The sequence below is a fragment of the Labrus mixtus genome, chromosome 11 (assembly GCF_963584025.1).
Source record: "Labrus mixtus chromosome 11, fLabMix1.1, whole genome shotgun sequence".
Classification (NCBI taxonomy): Eukaryota; Metazoa; Chordata; class Actinopteri; order Labriformes; family Labridae; genus Labrus; species Labrus mixtus.
Window position 1 is genome coordinate 27203486 of NC_083622.1, and position 22891 is coordinate 27226376.

General features: G+C 39.5%; 1 protein-coding gene across 1 annotated transcript in view; it reads right to left on the reverse strand.

Annotated features, from left to right (window-relative positions):
- The window catches only part of LOC132984346 (myelin basic protein-like), a 49153-nt gene that overhangs the window by 1755 nt on the left and 24507 nt on the right, over nucleotides 1–22891 (reverse strand). Inside the window, exon 3 of the mRNA XM_061051147.1 lies at nucleotides 20592–20703. Within this exon, the coding sequence (XP_060907130.1) occupies nucleotides 20592–20703 (112 nt within the window). The remainder of the gene's footprint in view (nucleotides 1–20591; nucleotides 20704–22891) is intronic.

The window sequence follows — 22891 nt, forward strand, 5'->3', positions numbered from 1 at the left end:
AGAGTTTTTTCTTTAATGAGGGTTTATAGGCTATCACGCCTTTATTGGAAGGACAGGAGAGTGGAGTCAGAAACAAGGATGATGCGGTAAATGGCCATTGGCTGGAGTCGAACATGGTCGGTCTTTTTGTAAGAGGGCTGCACAATTAATCACAATTGTATCGTTATCTGGATATGATACTTCACAATAAACACATCGCAGAAGTCTGAATTTATGGCAATAAAAAAAAATGTCATCAAGCAATGCTCTCTCTCTCAGCATGTGTACATTGCATCTATTGGATGGAGGCCTGAGTATAATATTCATGCTTTCACATCATTTTGAAGCAGTCAGATTAAGCTAAAGCTTGCTATAAACTACCCTCGGATTTATTAGTGCCAGTTCAGTAGAAGAAAAAAAAACAGCTTTTATTTTATTTATATCGGTATCATCAATATTGAACAATGATATCTCACATCACATAATTTTGTCTCATATCGTGCAGGCCTGCTTTGTAATCACTGAGCTAGAAACGCGCCCCATCATTCAGAGATTTTTAATGAAGATTATGTGCCATATTTCACCTCGTGCAAAGCAGCTCAGAACACAGCGCAACAGTCATTGCTATATTTGGACTCAATCAGTTGTCATTTCTCACCCAGCGCCCATTTTAAGTGACCAATGTACCTTATCCCACCTGTGTGCCTCTTGGTGCATAGTTTTAAAATGAGGTGTGGTCAGAGGCATTGTATGGGCATTGCTATGTTCAGGGTTAGGGTAACAACTGTCGAAATCTGGCAGCTCAGAGAGATTTGAAATGCATTTTGCCCTCGAAGGTAGAGTGAAGAGCGTATAATAAGGCTTTTTATTTTTAAAAGGCATAGCTGTTTTTTTTTGGCTGCATGATGGTGCAGTGGTTAGCGCTGTTGCCACACAGCGGGAAGGTCCCCGTCAGAGACTCAGGGACTTTCTGGTTGGGGTTTGCATGTTCTCCCCATGCCTGCCTGGGTTCTCTCTGGGTACTCTGTCTTCCTCCCACAATAAAAATACATGCTCATGAGGTCAACCGATGACTCTAAAGTGCCCGTGGTGTGAATGTGAGAGTGGCTGGTTGTCTGTCTCTATGTGTTAGCCCTGTGATTGAGTGTACCACGCCTCTCGCCCAATGACAGCTGGTATCGGCTCTAGCCCCCCCCGCGGGAAAAGTGGTATGGATAATGAATAGATGGATGGCTGTTTTTTTTAAATGAAAAAAATATATATGTAGTCAGATTCTCTCTGTGTATATGTTTTAATGTGATTATAGAAGCATATAAACCACCCTGATGGCAAAAATGAAACTATCTGAAAAATTGGTGCAATCTATGAGTTGCTTTAAGCTAATTGTCTCTGTGTGGATATATAGGACAAGTAAATAACACATTGACACTCAGTCTTGCTACTTTATATATTTAATGGATCTTGCAAACATGTTTGAAAGTAGCAAAGAACTTATTTGAGATCTATTATGGTGACTTTGTTTTAAAAACTGCAGAAAAAGTTGGGCACCCTCTCCCCTGAGTTTTGAAAAGTCTTCAAGTTGAGATGTAATAACAGTGAGGGGCTTCTTAGCTGGCTCTCCTGTTTTTTTTTCCCAAAGTACTTCTTTTTGGCAGACAGTCTTTGTGCACACAGTCAGCAGGTTGCATTTTTCTTTTTCTTCATTGGCCTGAAAACTTTTACTGCAGTTAAAACAAAGTTATAAAAAAACTCCAGAATAGACCGCTCACTGTTGGTTTCTGTTAAAGTTCATTCAGGGAGTTGGAGTCAGCATGAGCTGCCGGTGACCAGGGGAAAAGCAGGATCGTGATCTGGGCAGCAAACAGCGACCTCATTAGAGTCACTCTGCATGTTTATAGTGTTTTATGGATCTGTGAAAATCTGAAACATAACTCGTCTGTGTTTGTTACCAACAATAGATGTTATACTAAAATGTTATTCCCTCTCAGGAGCAGCAGAGAGAAGAATAAATAAAAGGCTGCTGTTGTTCTGTCCTTCACTGGCCATGCCCACGAGGCTTCTTCAACTGTCAACTGTCACCTGTTGATCCTATTTCTAAGCCTGCCCACCACTAGCATACCAATGAAGAACAAATTACATCGAGAAAAACAACCTGACATGGCTGAACCGTAACAGTCCTCCAGAGCTCGTAATATTGCAGCATAATACTGAGTGCATGTTCACCCTGTTCGCCCATAAAAGGTTATGTGCTGATGAGTAACTTATTAGTCAGATGACTCCCCGTGTGCTCCTATTAAAGGTTCATTAAGTCAGGGTTTTAGCGCCCAATACATGTGTGGGATGGAGAGGATTGTTGATTAATACCAATGACTCACGGATTACTGAGGCAGGTAATGGCATTTCTGTTTCAGCCAGACTTCTGCCAGACACATCTTTAACAGCCTGGAGAGTCAACCCAAGTGGACAAACAGGCAACTTGAATTGTTTTCAAGCGCAGAACCCTAACGACCTACTGTTGTTTTCCCAAGATTTTTCAATATGCAATTTACTTTCCAGTGATTTTATTGGTTTTCTGGTCATCTGTATACTAAAGATAAGAGCTATCGAGTCCGTAATCACCCACCATACAGTGTATCAGAAGCTTGATCGATAATGTTGACAGTCTTTGGGAGAAGTCAGTTATTAAGTGACGGTGTAATGACCCCTAATGCGCTGTGATTGTAATCAGCTGTTTTCAGTGTCTGACAAACAGGCCTTGGTTTCAAATATAGACGATTAAAAGATAATGATTCACATGTCTTTGTTTGTAAGATTATAAAGATGCTTATGAAAACAAACACTGGCTACAGCTGTAATGAAAGAAAACTGTATGTTTTATAGGGCGAGGCAGGAAATTGGAAAAGTATTTTGGTGTTTGAACTTTTACAAGACAGTTGCACATGGCACTGCAAATAAAAATCAAAGACAGCTGGATATTGAAACTGGAAGAACAAGATGATTTTATCAGTTTGTTTTTCTGCAGTCATATTTGCATTTTGAATACATATCCTCAAAAAGTTCATTTTTTCCTCCATAGCTTTTGCATTTATTTCCCTGAGTATATTATGACAAACAATTCCTCCTCAGGTAATAAGCTTTATATCCTGCATCATTACCTTTAGCTCTTACAGAAGCATGTGTAAGATGAACTAGAGACTCAGGTAGAACATACATACATAAAGATACCTAGTTTCAGTGGCTGGGTCAGTGACAGCATTGTGACAGCATGTACTCCTCTGTGTGCTGACTTAGGCTCACTGTCTAAGTTATGATACATCAAACACTTTCTTCCTTCATGACTTTATCTTTCTTTAAGTTTAATAAAAGTGCCTCAAGTCTGGCATTTAATAAGCACCTAGCTGAGCTCAATATTCTCCTTAGTGAACCTTACACATTTTCAGTAATTACAACTGCGGCGCTCAGTCTGATAATGCAGACTTATCTTAATAAATGCTCTCAGAGGAAATCATTGGACAGCTGAATAAACTCTGAAAAAACTCTAAGTTTAAGTGCTTGACAGTTTAGGGTCTAGGGTTTATGAGTGTCAGTGTTTTTAACATCGGAAACAACTGGGAATTTTCAAAGGATAAATAACTCTGTGATACTGATCTTCAAGATGCTTTTAAACAGGAGCTAATGAGAAAAAGAAAACACATTAAAAAAAGATGTTGCACATTGCTTTCTCCTTTGTAAAGTCTTTCAGAATATCAGTTTATGCAAAAGCAACTTGTAAACAACACTAAGGGCCAATTATCAAGTGGTCTGCTGCATAACACTGCAAAGAAAAGAGAGCAGGAACCCGCTGAGTAAATGCTGCTTGACTTCGTTGGCCTCTGTCATAAATACTGGATTTATTCATGCATTAAAATCCCAAGATAATGACAGTTTCTCAGGCCTGCCCATCACAGCCTCATCAGAGAGGTCCTCCAGCCACCAGAGAAGACAGTAATGTCAGAAACTGTCGTCCTATATGTGACCTTTTTAAGCACCGAGAGATACTGGTCTCATTTAAAATAGACTTTGTTTCTTGTAACCAGCCATTATTGCAGTCTGAGGTAGACAAGATAACAGTCTGTTTCCTCTTCTTGATTAATTCTACATGACAACTCGTACAAGTTCCTTTGACAGCCAAGGCGCTGGAAAAATAAATTGTAGGGGACAAATACATGGTTGGCCGCTTCTTCGTTTATCATTGAGCCAAGAAAAAATACCAATCAGCGCAACTTTCTCCTATACCATCTACATGTGATTATCAGCTGCAGACATTAACATATGGCATCTGATCGGTTGAGCAAATACATTCTGATCTGTGCAAGAGGGGAAGATCAGAATCTAGAAAGGAGGAAGTATGCAGAGAGTGGGCCTCAATCTCCTCATTTTTCCTCCTCTTCCTCGGTGTGAAGAGGATGTGTGGCCTAGCATCTGGTACAACAACAAGGACTGTGGTGGGATCGAAGCACGGGAAGCATTCCTCTGAAAAAACAAAAACATCGCTATGTGGACCCGGACCAAACCTCCCACCCGGGGCTGAAAATCTCCCTGCCACTGCATTCATGGTGGATCTGAAGCACCCACCAGCCTCAAGTAAAAAGCAGCTCTCTGTCTCTGAACCCCATCTGGCATCCAGGACATCAGTCCTACAGACATTGTTCTGGACGAGATAAGAGGGACAGAAGAACCACTCCCTTCTTAAGGCCGAACTCATGCCATGTTGATGACCTTTGTACTTCACTTTGAGCAGGGACTTTGAATGGAGAGGGATGTCACGATGTTAAGACTAAATATCTTGCCTTGTCCAATTAAAAAGAATATCAGAATTAAATCTTCTATATTGTATTGATGAAATGTGGCATGAGCAGCCTTTGGATCATTTGTTTTAAGTGTTGTAAACTTTATTACAAAGACAAAAGTGTCAGAGCTTCTGTATTTATTGAGCAGCTGTGAGGCTTTCCTTCCACTGTTCCCAAGTTAAATAACAACCCTGCCCAGCCCTCACCAACAGCTCCTCTCATTGATCTATGAAGAGACAAACATCAACTTTAACTCACTGGATCACTTTCAAACCTCTTTTGAAACTATTCTTAATTTTTGACTGATCATAGCATATATAACCATTTTTGCTGGTTGTAAATTCACTACAGTATTTAAAAGATATCTTGACTATTAATCTCTCAGAGATCCACAGATCAACAATACTTTTGGGTTCATCCAACCAGAAAGCAGAAGGCAAAATAAAATTTGTAAAAGAACTGTGAAATGTCCAAAACTTATATCCAAGGCCTCAGCTGGCATCTTCATATTCTTTCTATGTCCAGCTTGTAGCCCATTATCTCAATGTATTTCCCTATAAAATCTAGAAAAGATTCTAAAATCTTGAGAAGAAAAGAGGACTCCTTTGCAACGTAGTCCTCTCAGATTGTAGGCCAGCCTGTAACTCCATGAGCAGTATGGGAGGTAGTGCTTTCAGTTATCAGGCCCTTCTTAGGAATCTTACCATTCAGGGCTCCGGGAAGGCAGATCCCTGTCAGGCAGACAGCAGGCTTAAAACTTATTTTCATAAAGCGTATAGTTAGTTTTTTCGGTATGAATTCGTGTTTCATTACAACATGTTACTTTGTATCTACCACAGAGTATTTGCTCTCTCTCATTTTAAAGGTTGGGGAGTGCTTGCTACCATTGACCTGCTTGACTCAAACTTTATTATCAGTCGTACTTATAGCATTATTTTGTCATTAATATTAGAAGTCATATTTAGAGGTGCAACAGATCACAGTACAGTTACAGATCACAGTGTTGATACCTGCTACGTTCAGATCAGCCCCATGGTTTCGGGCCACATGTGATCAGCAGATCAATGGCAAGTTTATAACCATGGTGTTAAATAAATGTACGGCCAATAATCCCTGTACACATTCTTAGTGAATAGAAGGGTGATACAGGATGTTTTTAATTAGTTCATGTAGGTTCAGTGTTCGATCCAAATGGAAGATAAAGTCCCTGAACTCACTCTCCTCGATTGTCCGTCTGACACAAACAACACGAGCTACAGGAGCAGCCTGTGCATGTATACTCAAACAGCCGCTAAACGAACTGTGTGTGTATTTTATGTTATGTTAAAAGCATTTTTTTTTAAATAAAAGGGAGTTCACGTTTATCTAACGGCTTGTGTTATTGTTATTGGAACTGTAGCAATGAGTATATAGCAAAGAAAATGAAGAGGTGATACATTATTAAGATGCACGGAGATGCATTCTGATTTCTAATGCTGTTGCAATGCACATTGTGAGTCATGGCTTGCAAAGGAGTAGAAAAGTTATCTCATAAATATCCTATTTTAGTGTGTATTTTAGTGTATTTTAGAATCTGATCCCTGACATATATGTGATCCGATCTGAACCGCAAGAGTATTTCTTAAAGTTTTACTGGCAATTTGCTGTGCTTACATATGCCTGTTTGTGTATCTGTCTGTCAATGTCTCTACCCACCTATCTCTTTCCGTCTCTAACTCTATCCCACATTGTCAGCTCATCTGGTCACAGCAGATGGCTGTTCACAAATGAGTCTGGTTCTTCTCAAAGTCTCTAGCCATTAAAAGGAAGTTATTCAATGCCACTTCCGCTTAATGCTAACTCATGATTGATTCCTCTCTAGCTATAGATTCTGCATAAAGATGCAGGATCTGTAGGTGGTGCCGGATCAGATTTTGGTGACTGTAGTGTATTGCTTTCCGTTTGCAATCTACTCAAATGCAATCCCTGTACCCATCAGTGGTACGAGTCGTTTAATAAATGTCTATCATCAGCTATCTTCATGTAAGTGCAGCTTACCATCAGATCTTAGATGTAGTGTCTCAACTCAAACTATATGCTTCTCAAGTTGTTAAGTGGGTAAACAATGGTAATACTGGACGAGGATCCCCAAGACCAAATATCATCCTCAGATGATAGCCAATGGGTTCTGATATAGATGATTAAAGTCTTTATATATGATTTTTTGATCCAGCAGATGTCGCCCTTGTGCACCAGCATGAAACCAAAACTACTCACGGTGCATTGTTGTGTTAGCATGCTAATGCTAGCGATCTTTATTAAGCTTGTATCTTCACACTGCATGTAAATTTACCTGAAATGAGCGTGATCTAGAAACACAGTTAAGCAGTGAGTACAGCATGTTATTCTTCTTTTCTCTAGTCCCTCAATTAAACAACTTTTATACACGAGGGGAGGAGTCAGCCGGCCGTCCCAACGATGTAAACAAACTGAAGATAGGACTCTGAAAACTCTGAAAATATCACAGACAGTGGGACTCGGGTGTTACACCCATTGTAGACAGTCATGACTCACAGAGTTATTTTCAGAGGATATACTTGATTTATATTATATTTAAGTGTGACAAATCGCATATGAAGCCTTTAAACACTTTTTTGATCTCTGCAAATAATGAAACACATAGGGAACAGCCTAGACCTGATCTATATGTTAAATAGTCAAAGAATTGATATAATGTGTGGAGCTATGTAAATACAAATTGATTGACTTCTAAAATCTCATATTCAAAAGTTTGGAAAATAAGACATGTTTACCAGACAAGACGCTCAATAAATCCACCAGATTCCAGCCCTTAAACATGAAGACATTTTTTCTACTAGCTGACTCATGAATCATGACTTTGAGGCTGGTGTGTTCACACATTACTATATCTCTGTCATGACAGACATGTTTGTGGAGGATGAGGTTTTTTATTGGCAGCCTGTATGAATGGGTGTCTCGAGTAGGACAGTGGGTCAGCACAGAAGAAGAATAGAGCTCAACATGGGTTGATGCCATTGGTGTATTGCATGGGACATTTCCTCACCCCTGGAGACACCAAGACACCTGAATACACATTTCAACAGTGAAGTGGACAGGACAAATGTGAAGTTGTAAGCCCGTTGGATACTTGTGTCAAAGGCTGCGACTGAGACATTACACTTCAACTTCTTCCTTCAGCTCTGTTGACCCAAGACCCTCCAAATATTACAGCCTGTGACCCCAAAGCAAGGTGACAGACACAGCATTTGTAAGAACAGGATGGTTGTAAACCTACATCCATTGCTACATCTTGCTAACCAAGATATGGCCATCTAGTCAGTTTTTCACACAGTGGAAAACAGTAAAAGATATAGTAGTGCAACAAGGCTCAATTTAAATAAAGCAAAGACCTGATAAAGCTTTATATGCTGGTCTGAGATGAATGAATGCAGATTATGATACTGCAGTCAATCTGATTACAAGCAGGCAACTTCATTAAGTGTGGAAAGCTTTATAAGTGCACCCAATAGGCACACAGGAAGTGTCCAAAGGAAGTAGTCCAAATGTCACAAATAAATCTCCTGTCCCCAGATCCTGAACTTGATTGCATTGGTCTTCCTTTTCCATTTCTTAATACACCATAGCATAGCCAACAACACACGTTGATCTTTGGATATTTAATGGCACTCGGATCTGCTGATATCACACAGAACGTGAAAATCTGTAATTATGATCCAAATGCTCATGAAGCATTTGGGAAGTCGTCACAAGCGAGACAAGTGCTTATGGCTACATACATGAGTGCATAGAGAATGAATAGAAAAGGCATCTTTGCAGTGAAGGCTCAATAAGTGGTTGGGATGCAACATATAAATCAGCCCAGGGTTCAATACTAACCTTGGTTTCAATTCGGTTCTGATACCCATTGGAGCGTTTTCTTTTTTTTTAAAACTATTACATTTTTAGGAGTTTTAGGTCACATTGAAGCATCTGCTGGTTACAGCTGGCGTGTATAACAATCAGCAGCTCCATGTTAGTAACATAACAGCTTGCTGGAGTATGTTTCTGTAAACTTAGCCAAACTCTGTACATTTTTCCATTTGAGTAGGCGACATGTGTAAAACGAGCATCACTTTCATCATGTCTTTGTTCATTGTTGTCTCTTCCTTGTTATTATACTCATTGCTGACACAGCGAAATATCACCACACCACCGATTTGAAAGACGGCTGTACTTCCTTATACTGCTGCCGCTCCTCACTGCTCGCTACCAGTCTTGTCAGCGTCCCCCAACTTTAGCGCATGGTGATTAAATATTAGCTCGGGGGGGGGGACTCGGGAGTTTCCTTATCCTATCGATGTCAACACAAAGGCACACACAAACATAGCCAATATGGGGATTAATAAAATGCATTTAAAGCTAGTTGTACGCAAAACTGAAAAATCGCAAATTCACAACCGCGTATTGAACCATGAATGTCTTACCAAGCGGTTCAATATTAAATGAATTCTTACAAAGAATACTGTGTAATTAATAAAAAATATGCCTTGCCCAGATAAACAATTATCAAAGTTTTTGAATGCCAAACATGTTTAAATTTTTTTTTACCCAAGGCAGGCAACCAAATCACAGATTTCCTTGCCAGCTGCGTTAGGTGAGCATGAAAAGTGGAACGTTTCCATCTGTTTGTATCCTTGGGAAAACTCCAACAGATGTGAAATATAAGCATCGAAGCAAAGTTTAACCACATCCGTAAACCGTGACACACAATTAATTGCCAAGAGTGAACTATAAGTGGATGAGCCTTCAATATGCTTCTTGATTAAACATATGATGTCCAAACATGGACAAGGACACTTTTACTGCATTTCTTCCACTTCAGGCCGAGTTTGTTGTTTTCCTCAGAGGGGAAGGACTTCAGTCCATCTTGTTGGACATATGGGATGCAGTAGCTAGGGTAGTGCTTTTGTACTCTCTTGGTTACCCATCATGCCCTCCCCTTGGACCCTTGTAGCCACAGACCCAGCTGCTAACACACATGCACACTCAGTGATTGTCCTGCCAGATGGTCCAAGCTGGATGACGTGGTCTACTGAACTCATAGCAACACTGAGGCATAAACTCTTGCAACGAAGCGCACAAACACACAGGCCGAGAATCCACAGAAAGGCTTATGAGAGGGTTGTGTGTCTTTATGAAATCAATAAGGAAAGCTCTAGACACAAGGAAATGAATACACCTGTATTAACAGGAATGCTTAGGTGGATCATAGGGGGAGGGGGATTACATGCAGTCGATGCAGAATCTTTTGGAAGTCTGAGTGTGATTATAGATTATTCATCTTAGAGAAAAAAAAACCTTCAAGAAAGGGAAAGAGATCAGAGGCCAGAGGGCAAGAATGAGAGGTGAGAGGGGACAGAGGGAGAATCTGAACAATGGTGTCAAACCACAGAACACTGGTCCAGTGATGTTGCCATTTAACAATCAGAGCTTTTGAATGGAGAGGAAAGGAGGTGCTTCATGTTGGCAGTGCCAGGGCCCGTACCAGCCAGAGTCAGTCTCCGCCACAGACACAAATGACTGAGCCACTGCACTTATAAATGTGTACTGAAGACAAATATGCAGCACAGGGACAAACTCATTCAGACTCTCAATGTGGTGCTGCATTCGCTGTCAGTGATGCTCTAACAGTCTTAAGAGGTTTTAGTGGATGGCAAACAGTTTTTTGAAACTTAGCAATTAAGGCTAACTCAACTTACAAAGAGAGCTATATGACATATTATGATATTTATATAATTAATACACTGAATTTAAAATATTGGCATGATTGACTCTACAGTTATCTTTAGCATGGAGCGCTTTTTGTTCTTCTATAATCTATTTCTTAATTAGTTTTGTTTTTCTTCATTTAAATCTTGGAACTCATCGGCTTTCTTCTCACAAAGTTATAGCTTCTGTGAGGAAGAGCTAACTTTTTGTGGCTTTCAGTAAATCAAATAGCAACTTGAGAAGTGAGTTCAAGAACCAATCGACCTGCACTTGCATGTAGATATCTGTTTAACGTCATTCATCGAAGTTAAATCATAGATAGAATATTGCTGATGGGTTCTGGTATTGCAAAGTAGTAAATTGTGCCGTCCCCTTTTGCTCTCTCTCACAGCTGTTTTCCTGCATACAGCAAATGCCGGCTGAAATGCTCTCTACTCATACACCAGCAGAAACCAGTATGCTTCCAACACCACATTTGAGTCCTATCCCTACAGATCACTCAATTTTAGGTAAGAATCACTCTTACTGCTCTCGCCAGAGTCATTTAGGCAGCATAAAGCTGTTACACTGCGTGTACAGCCCCAGACGGTCGACTGTTATGCTGAATAGCCAGGTATTGGCTCAGGAGTTTGTAGAGACTTGCATCATCAATAACAATGGTGTAATGTCACTTTCCTTTTTCTATAGCTGGGAGGCACTGACATCGAAATAACCTAGTGTGACAAAGAAAATAAACTTGTTTGATTCAAATCACTACATAATGGGAACAAATATCAAGACAATGTTGAACCAACTTTAAATGCAATGTTTCCCACTGCATTTAACATTTTAAGAATTACATCATTTAACATTTTTGAACAAATGGTGGAAACACTTTAGCTTCTGCTAAAAAATTGCATCATACTCATAAAATGACATGGTCATAAGAGAAGGATTCTTGTGCTGAATCTGCCTTCTAAAAATTGCTTTTTGAGCTACAAGCCATTTCTCTTTCTTATCAGGAGATTTGCTATATTGTATTTCAATCTGATGACATAAAAATCCATTGATTAAAAAAACGACTACACTTTACTCCTACCCTTTTTTCCACTGACCACAGAAAAACATTTAGTATTTAAAGGACACAATGAAGGCTGCAGAATTAGGACAGAAATACAATTATAAGTGAAGGAAGCAGAGGAGGCTGTGTGTGGGCTGGATGAAGGGCACGTCGATAAATGAAAAACAAGCTGTTTACATCACATCACACAGCCCTGCTTTCACTCCAACATCCAGCCCTTCTTGCTTATAATCTAACCCTGATATAAAACCTTCAGGGGGTAAAATCTTATTTCTGAAGAGCATGCTCTTAGTCTCTTTGCATTACAGGTTGATCAGTGTTTTCAGAGGCTCCTCTACGGAGAAAGTAATGAAAAAACAGTGAGGTGGGGAGTGTTTGATCATGCCCCTGCTTCCTCTCGGCCAGTGGTAAAGAAGAACACTCCGACTAACCCCAATAGCCTTCGACCAAATCAATACAATCCGCTAAAGCCGGTTCCAAGATTTTCAAGAGCAGCCAGTATGTCCCTGAAGCAATTACGAGGGAAGCACAAAGTGTATGAAATATGTGATAACTGGCTCACACCAATATCATTCAATATCCTGAATAGAAGCACAAGTGTGACCTTAAGACAGATTGGATCTCAAATGGAAAATGATCTTCAGAGGACAATCTCTTATGTTGTGGCCATGCCAGCTACTAGCTTCCATCAAATACTGCTTTGTTATAAGAAGTTGAGCCTTTTCTGATTTAAGTACCACGTCTATTTCTCTTCACTGTTTGCATTTTCAGGGTGTTATGAAGTACGAGTACTTTTGTGGGGTTAGCAGGATCATAATTGGGATCAAACCCCTGTGACTATGAAATGTAGTTTGTGGCCTGGAGTAAGTGTGGGTTCTAAGAGTCTTCTTTAATTTAAACAGGATTATAAAAATAGGATCTAATTTGTTGCTCACTGTGCATTTATCTAATCTTTGCGTCCCACTGCTCATAATTATGTACATTTTCACATCCTTCCTTAATTCATGACATCCAGGGTGGAGGATTTTACACTTATCAACATTCCTATAGCATACTCACAACACTGACTTTCTCACAAAAAGTCTTTAGCAGAAATTCAAATGAGTTCTTCACAGACAGTGTGTCATTTCTTGTGATATGAGACCAAAGGAGCTGTCCTCTGGATCACTCAGGAGTGACCACTGCCTCTGTCGCTGTCAGTGCAGCTCTCTTACATTTTCCTCTCTTTATGACAAAAGAAGAAGTTAATAGCGTCCATAATTAACATGCAGGAATATTAGGTAATACAGTTTTGCGTTTGTTGTCATAGCCTCCCTTGTACTCTGTTCTTGACTTTGAAAACTTTTTATCCAACTCTTTGGCATGAGAACCAATTGATCTTCAGCATAAGAGCTAAGGTAACCCCTATGGATTCATTTAACTGAAGCTCTCCTCTTGAGTCAGTGTGTAGGAGGGGAGTTAAGCACAAAAACAAACTATTTACTAATTACAAAAGCCCATGTTCTGAATCACTCCAGAGAAGCAGCTTAAAGCCCCTTTACACTTACATCCTTGTTTTCTCTGTGCGTGAACCAAGCAGCCCATAGATTAATGATGGTAGATGTTTATCCTTTAATGTACTCACTGGAATAGGTCTTATTTTGAAGGTTTCACAAGGCTTATCAACACTGTAATGCATCCGATCACATCAAAAGATTCATAGCATTAAGGGACTAAAGACTATAGGTGTGATGCACAGCATTGCAAAGATATGTTGTGTACTTTTTAATGGATCATGTTAACGTTTTAAGAAGGAAGAATATGTGACTTTTTGATCCAGCAGATGTCGCCCTTGAGCACCAGCATGAAACCAAAACAACTTGTGTTGCATTGTTGTGTTAGCATGCTAATGCTACACTGCATGTCAATTTACCGAAATTGCCGAAATGACCGTGATCTAGAAACGCTTACATGACATTCAAATAGGCAGTGAGTACAGTATGTTATTCTTCTTTTCTCTAGTCCCTCAATTAAACAACTTTTATTCGCGAGGGGATGAGCCGGCCGGCTGTCCCGTCCATGTAAACACGCTTTAGATACTTGATTTCTGCTACATTTCTGATACCAGGTAAGAAAATTAATGTTGTACTTGTTTCGGTTCTGATATATTGTGGAGCATGCTGTTTCATTGTTTGTTGGATTAAATGCTGTACCTTGTTCTAAAAATGAGCTGTGCACTGTGAACACTCTGTTTTCACTCCAAACTCATCAAATATGTTTGTTTGGTCAAATGCATTTAGCTTCAGAATAGGATAAAAAAATATTTTTTGGGGAGGGTTGGGGTGTTGTGCCTTTATTGGAGAGATAGGACAGTGGACTCAGAAATCAGGGACAGAGAGAAAGTGGAAAGTGGAATGACATGCGGGAAAGGAGCCACAGGTTGTACGGCCCACCTGGAGGACACCACTAGGCTACCGGCTCCAACACTAGGATGATCTAGTCTGACAATATGGTCACGTTAGCAATAGTGAGTATTTAGAATTAGCATGTGTGCTAAACACTCAAACAATGCATCTGGTTCAACCAATGTAATTGTGATGTCCATGTCAAATACAAAATCCATCTATGAAAATATACACTATCAAAATAAAGAGGTGGTAAGTGATTTTAAATAAGGAATATCAAGCTTGATTTTCCAAATATATCATGCCATTTTCATTTTCATATTGAAGAGCAAGATGTCAATTAACATGTGGTTAACGTTGCAAAGCATTTGGTTATTATAGGAACATAACAACCTGGTTGTGTGTAGGAAGTAGGAACTAAAAGTACTTTTTCATTTCTAGAAAATAAATCATGGTTCTTTTATGTAAAATCATTTTTGGTTTATGTAAATGTGTACGCTAGTTCCATAATAAATGCAAATTACACAAGTGATGCACCATTTACCTTACATATGTAACTTGACTAATGCATAAATATGTTTCTTAACCGAAGGACATTCATTAGGCATGTGTTTTACATAAAAAGAAGAAAAAAAAAGAGAAGGCCATTGGTTTCACAGGTGAATCAAATCACAATTTTCAGGATGTTATGTTTGATAGACCAACACCTACAATGGCTGACTTCAACACATCATCAATGACAAAAAAACCTAATCTGAAAAAACAATCAAACAATGACTTCATTGTTGTCTTTGTTGACATGTAAAAGACTGATCCCTGCTGCATATACCGAACACTTTGTGGTTTGTTCAACTTCAGACTCTTTAACTATGATAGTGTAGCCATCAATGTATCAGCTATATTGTGCAAAACAATGGGCTTAATGAAAATTCCCTTTATGTCTCTTTAGTCGAAATTGATTTTAAAAAAATGGCAGGTTGGGAAACCTTGATTAGGACCATCCCATTTTTTTTCTTGTTCCCCTGTCTTTCTACCTACTACTGCTGTTCCTTTTTTTCAGTTCCCCCTGTGACGATGAAGAAACAGTGACCCAGGCAGAGTCAGGACAGAACAGGCAGATAGAGGGGGTCTGTTGAGCAGAGCAGAGGCCTGCCATAGGCTGGGCCAGGTAATGGAGCCATAATGGGCTTTTAACAGCCGCACAGCTGATGGGGGTGTTTGCCATTCAGTGGAAAAGCAGTGCAAACAGGAAGTGCTGCACGGAGACGTCCCCAGCCGCAGAACCGGCTGGGTTGAGTCATGACGCCTGCTGATTACAACTCCACCAAAACAGGCCCCAATAAAACACGGCTTCCCTGCCCCTCATAAACCACTCCCACAGTGCCAGTTTGGTAGAAATTCCTTTTATTTTTTGCTGCCCACACCCTGAATCAACATAATGGTGCTAGATTAGATCAGCCTTGGTACACATGTAAGAATGAGGTTTTAACTGAACCCTAACTGCCAGGTTCCCTAAGCAAGAGTTGAAAATGGCTTTAAAAAAATAGATTTTTACACTATCAGAAAGTTTACCAATCAAATGCTAGTTAAAGTGACAGAGTGGAATCTGAAGCAGCTTTCTGATCTTTACAAATAAAGAAATACACACCATGAATTCTGCCTTCACCTCAAGCAAACCTTAGTTATTACAAAGTGCTCAAAACTTAAACCTGCATCCTTATTCATTTTGTGTATGTTGTTTTATTTTCCTGAGTGACCAGATGCTGTGTGAGGAAGCTGAGTTTTACAAGGACTCCTTTCAAAGATCAGTCAATCAACAACAACCTATTGTATGTTAGATTGCTTTATGTCTTTGCCCATCATCAGTGTTGTCCCTGAAGACATAAAAATAATGAAACCATGTTCAGCGTGGGCTGCTTTTTTTCAAGTGTCACTTGTGTCTCATGCTCTTCAATGGCAAGTTTGAACACATGGGAGATTAATTAGTTGCAGGAGAAGGAGCGTTATCAAGTATCTAGCACATCATTCTGAAAAAAAAAGGAGCTTATTCAAGGTATACCTTCTCTGCCAGCTCTAATGCATCCATGAGAACAGCAGATGGGTGCAGGGGGTTGGATATCTGATAAATTCCCTCGATGAACAAAGAGACATGATTACATATAGAAAAATGCTGTCATGACCTGAAATCCATATACACCCAGGAAGATTCTATCATGCAGCTATGCGTGTACACAAGACAAACACACTGCAACTAGGCTGAGAAATGTGTTTTGTTTGACGTTAGGTAAACATTGACCTTTGTTTCAAGGCCGTCCGTAATCCATCCTTTATGAAGGATCTTCCCCCGACGCGGGAGAATATAATCCATATTGTTAATGAACACAGGCCAAGAACTATCAAAGAAAGTTTACTGAATAAAAAAAAGACAAAGCACCACTTAAACATTTTAGGGTTGTTAAATGAAAGTATAGCACATGTTTATGTGGAAGTAGTTGTTAATGTCACATTCTAGTAGCTTACAATGATCTAAGAATACTTCACTACATTCTTATGTACTTTTTGGTACTTTTTTTAACCTCTATGGCATTTTTAAATTTTACACTGTATGGTTCCAGAGTCTTAAAGGGGAATGAGATTTGTTCACAGGTGCTGCAGCCAGCAAAGCTGAGCACAGTAGACCACATCTATATATAACAGTCACATCCTGAGTACCCAATCTAACACAGGCAGGTCGTGTAAGGCAATAATCCTTGAGGTCCTCACTACAATACATAAAGAGGGCATGTAACCGACCTACAACTACTGACACAGATTTTACTCTGTAAAATTAGAAACAACAAAATATCCACTGAGTCGAATATTTTAAAATAATGTCAATACAACCTACATCAACTCGTTTACGCCTTACAAACAAGATTAATCAAACAGTTAGCAGCCACAAATCACCCAAACTTGAGAACTATGTACATCAGAAAAGGTCAAGATAATTGTCTAATGCACATCCCACTGCTCTAAATCAAACTTTTGAATTATCTTATGTTCATTTTTCCTGGGCTGTTTCGCCTTCATTGGAGGGGACAGTGGTTACATTAGAAAGTCAGGAAGAGACAGTGGGGAATTACATTTCTTGGAAAAGAGCAGCAGGTCAGATTTGAATCCTGGTCGCCTGACTTGAACACTATGTATGCTGGGCATAACCAAACTGCTAGGCCATCTGAACCCCTACTCTAATTTTTCTAATACATGTATCTCCAGGTCTGTGTGGTTAGTTCATGTATACTTTAGCCAAGTTAGTATCTGGCAAATCACAGACTTGTTTCTCCATGATAATGATCCAAAGTTAGAGAGGCTTGTTGTTGATTTCCTAGAATCCTTAATTCAACTCAACTACTTAATAACTACTTACTTACTTTGAAGAAATTCACTCACTTAGTTGGCCTTAATACCTAATAGGAATTTATGTCATTAGCTTATTATGTTTTTTTAATGATATCGAAAACATGGTTGTAGTCATTAATAACCTTATAATAAAATGTTTTTCTGTTAGTAGGTCGAATCTAAAATGTTAATGTGTGAGTATCTGACTTGTAACTCTCAGAAAAACTTAACTGACCTTAAAGCTCTTAAACCTGGAGTTCCTGAATGAGAATGTATTTAAGGTGAAACATTGCAAACAATTGTATGGTATTCACACAAAAACTAAATAAAAATAATTAACCGCCCTCTATTTGCCACTGTTGGTCATTCACACGACAACTTTTAAGCTAACTTCTCCATGAAGATTTTCGTGCAATGAGCTAGAAAATGATTCTCAAAAAGACTCCCCGCTCTATCTGTAAGCCCACTCTCTCTCTTTTAAAAACTCTAAATCTCTACAGTCATTGGATGAGTGAAATAGTTCATAATTGAGAGTATGTGGCCTGACGTATAATTAGCGGTGATTAGCTACAGCTGTGTGCAGTAACAGCTGTGTGTAATTTTAGCTCAAAGCTTTATGATTAAAGTTTTTTGCTCACAATTATGGTTTTTACATAAGGCATTGAAGGGAACACAATATTTACAATAAACACTATTTGCTTATTGCTTTAAATACAAAAGGGCTTGCATCACAGATCTCTCCAAAATCAACAACACTGGCTTTGAAGTGTATTGAGTTCAGCCGTGATGAATGTGCAGTCGATTTCATATCTGATATGCCCACAGAAATACAACTTTTAATCAACTACAGCATAGTCCGTGAAAGTTATGATTAATGAAGCTCAATGACATCACCTCATACCACTGGATGTAATCTGGGCATGATGTAAGTGTCGTTGGGTTAACCATTATTAAGAATGGACAGGTTAGTATAACCAGTGGCTCAGTTGGTAGAGTCTGGGATTCGATCCCACGCTCCTGCAGCTACATGTCCACTGATGTGTAGTGGCGCTGCTTGTCAACAGGCAAGGCAGGCAACTGCTTGGGGCCACAGGCCACTTAGGGGCCCCCGAGGGCTAACAAACTTTAAACCACAGCAGTAGCTAAAAATGTGCACAATGTGCACAACGGTAGGAAACCCCCCTAATGGGGCTCTATCTGTCAGCCCTGCTTAGTATCTCATGTAATACAAAAGAGCGCTGCTTGTCAACAGGCAAAGCAGGCAACTGCTTGGGGCCCCGAAGCAGCGGCCTCAAATGTGCACATTTTGCAATGACGGTAGGAAACCTCCCTAAGGGGGGCCCATCTGACAGCACTCTTCTCGTTGCCCTGCTGAACGTGGGTTGGAAGGCCCCCCAATTGACTTTTTCCTAGGGCCTCAAGAGGCATTGCCGATGTGCAAGACACTTAACCCCAGGTTGCTCCTGCTGCTTTGTCGGTTGCGTATGAATGTGTATGGATGGGATAAGTTACTTCTGATGGTCACTTTATATAGCAGCCTCTGCCGTCAGTGTGTGAATGTGTAGGTGTGACCTGCGATGTAAAGCGCGTTCATTAGTCAGAAGACTAGAAAAGCGCTCTACAAGCTCAAGTCCATTTACCGTTCATGTTTTAATGTATTTTGTTGTGTCACTTTTTGGTTTACAGAAATTTACATTTTTTTGCTCGCCTCAAAGGATCAAGTTATTAAAAAAAGTTTTTTAGTATTGTAAAAGGAATGTAATTCAACACACAATGTTTTGGCATCAAAATAAAATAAGCAGCTGTAGCTACTTGAGGCAGGACATACAGCCAAACCCTCCTTCTGTTGGGTTTCACCTCAGTTCACCCTGAAGACAAGTGACTGACAGAGAGTCAAAGACAGCGTTTGTCTATTCAACGTTCTGTGCTCGTCCTACACAAATGTGGTCAGCGTCTTGAGTTTTTCATCATGCATGAAAAAAACAAAACATAAAACTGTCCCTGTTTTAAACTTTTCCTTAACTTTACTTTTTGACACATAAACCAAGTCCCAACAGGCAGCAACAAGAAGCCAACACACTCGATGTCAGTGGCATTTGGCCACAGCACATATTGGAGGTAATAAAATGAATAAATACAATATGTGGGTCACTCTGGGAGGTACCCGAGGCTGCATCTTTGAACAGCTCTTGACGTAAGGTTGAAAGGAGCCAACAGGATGCCTCAGAGGCATTAATGCATTCAGAACAAGATAGACGATGTTGTTTCATGGAAAACGTGCAATCTCAGCTAAATGTTTATGGATTTTTTTATGACATCACTCTTAACACTCTAATCTATCATCCATACACTGTGCTTTATACTCTATCATTTTTCCAGCTTAAGCCTTAATAAAATAAAATAAAATCTCCTTTTTTTCATCAAACTATCTTTTTTGTATTGAAGTAAACCAGTAAATGGAATCGACAGAAGCCCCCTTCTGTTGTGCATTGAACTCTGCCCTCATCTGCTGAGCTGCAGTATTGCACAGATTGCAATTACAAAAACCTGTTGAAAGCCCCTCCCTCTCTCACTGGACGAGTCACTTATGGGAATGAAACACAGACTTGATTTTTAATCAGTATGAGAAATGGGCGGTTTCCACAGACCACTCAGTTTCATCCATCATGGATAATTGTCTAACTGTTCAACAGGCTGGTCAGTCCATCAAACATCACACAATGGAACCAACAGCTACTGAGCCTGGTTGTGACGATGCATGTTTAACTGTTGATATAGATAAAGACCTAAAACAGATATTACTCCATGGGTAGCTTAGGGAAAAGCAAAACTAACTGTTTCAGGGTTTCAAGCTGTCATTTCAGGTTTATCTGATTCATTACTCACAAATGACAAACCTTTTAAATTCTCTGTATGGCTTAAGTGACCTCAGCAAGAGCTACCCTTAACAAACTTTTCTTTTAATGTAGAACGTTTTTAGAGCTGACTAATAATCATAAAAGGAGATCAAAAAGTTGACTTCTTAACTCTTTATTCTAATCTTACCGAAAATTCTGTAGAATAAACGAGATTCAATAATTGTGCTATAGTTGTTCTACAATAGTAAAGGCTGAAGAAGACGGGGAGTTTTTAGTTTCGTTATCTCGTCGTATATGCATAGATCCAGATTCCAGGAGTGGCTTGACCTCTTACCAAAGACTTCATCTTGGGATTCAGGTTCTGCTGCTACTACTTCTGCTGCTGCTACTTCTGCTTCTGCTTCTGCTTCTGCTGTCTGCGCTGCTTCAGGTTCAGGTGATGAAGCCTTAAATGGGAACACAGACACAGATTGAAGAGGTGAGTAACTGAGGTGCCATGGCAACAGAGCAAAGAAAGACACTAACAAAAAGAGAGAGAGAGAGAGAGAGAGAGAGAGAGAGAGGGTGAGAGAGCGACAGAGACTTTATCATTCAGAATTATACTTTGACCCATTTATTTCACATTCAAAAAGACAGTGCTGTATTAATATTGATATTTGCCAATTTTTGCTGCCAGTTCTAAAATCAATACATTTTATTATCTGCATTAATCTGGATTAAAGTGGATTCATTCTGTGAAGAAAGAGTATAGAAAAGAATATGTCACCTTTTCACATTTTTAATCACTTATTAATTTATCAATATGTGATCGATGTGCTATAATATATATCTTTATTTATTACACGGCTGTGAAAAAATACTTGACTCTTGATTGACTAATTATGCATAGCAATGGTCTGCTATCCCCTGATCGATCACCAATGTTAAGAAGAACAAACTGGTTCAAAGAATATCACACGGTTACTATAGTAACCCTATAGGGAGGCAGCTCTATTCACAGAATCTGGAGAACTCTAATGATATCAATACACTGACAGGAACCTTGTTTATTTGGTGTTGTCATGTTTACTGTGGGAGAAAAGAGAAAGGAGACTGTAACAGCTGAGGAATGAGTTTAAAAGACACAAAAACTCAGACAGAAAAATCTACAAAACTACAAAAAGAAGGCAAAAGTAACAGAACGTGCTATGGGATATGGTGGTGTTTGAAGATTGGTGAATGAAAAAGAAAATGTTTACAGACTCCAACATGACGAAGCAGAAACACTCAGGTGAGGTGCTGCACTGATTCATGCAGATCTGTTCACCTTGTCTCACTTCACACATCAGTGGAAATGTTCACTTTAATGTGCGTAATGAAAGCTAGATCTGCTCATTTCTTTAGAAAGTAGCTGTGTAAGAAAAGAGATACAAGAGACAGACCCCTCATTGTCTGGGTCTCGTCTCACCCTGTCAGGTTCCAGTCTGTGAATACAACCAGCTCATTACATTCATACCGTTAAAACATAAATGTGTTGTTTGATACTATCTCAAAGGTGACTGCCACATATGTAATATTTTTTGGATGACAGGTCTTTTTCTTTTACACATTTGTGACTACTTTCTTCAGGAAATGTATTTTTTATTTTACATACTTTATTAATCCCTGAGGAGGATTCTGGTTTCCTCACACACATAGGCCTGAAATAAACACACATGCACAAACAGGACCTGTGGACATGCATTAGTGGAGAGATGTCAGAGTGGGGCTGCCACACACTGTTATGCAGGCAGTGCACCCGAGCTGTTGGGGGTTCAGTGACTTGCTCAAGGGCACCTTGGACATGCTTGGGAAGTGATCTGGCACCTCTCCAGCACGGCCAGCTACCACACCAATTCCATATTTTGGTCCGCACCAGAACTTCAACCAGTGACCCCCCGACTCCCAACCCAAGTCCATACAGACTGAGCTACTGCAGATAATCTGTGTCATGAATCTGTATATTATTTGTGGTGTTTTTTTACATGAGATTTGAGCTACTTGTAGATGCATGTTTTCATCATAAATGCTCCAGGCAGCTATGATGACTTCATCGACAGCAGTGTGTCAAAATTAGACCAAAGAGTCACTTAAGAATCTTTTAATAATTAATAAGACAATCCGTGCTAATCTTGAGTGCAGAGAATTAAGATTAAACCACAGAAGCTGTGAATTAAAACCAAATGATAGCGGCTGTCTGTGCTGTGACTAAGTCTTCCTTTGTGTCTGAGTCAGATGGGATGAGAGCTGTGAATGTCTTCTTCCGGCACTGATTTCATAAGGACTTTAAAACAGAAATGATGTGATTCAATCATCAAACGGGTTTGCATCACAATCACATTTGTTTGATGTCCTATTAGCTGCAGGATAAAAACCTCCCAAAATTATTTCAACGCATAAATCAAGACAAACATGCCAGTGTATTTCAAAGTGTCTTATGATTGATGCATACATTTCAGTTTACACTGAACATTTGTTGCCCTCACTGCTGCTCCTTCTAATAGGGGACCTAATATTGAGGAAGCCTAAAAATAAAATGACACAATATGTGTTACAATGAAAACAACGTCCAACTTGAGTTGAGTTTCCAATTTGAAACAATGATCCAGCTCCTTA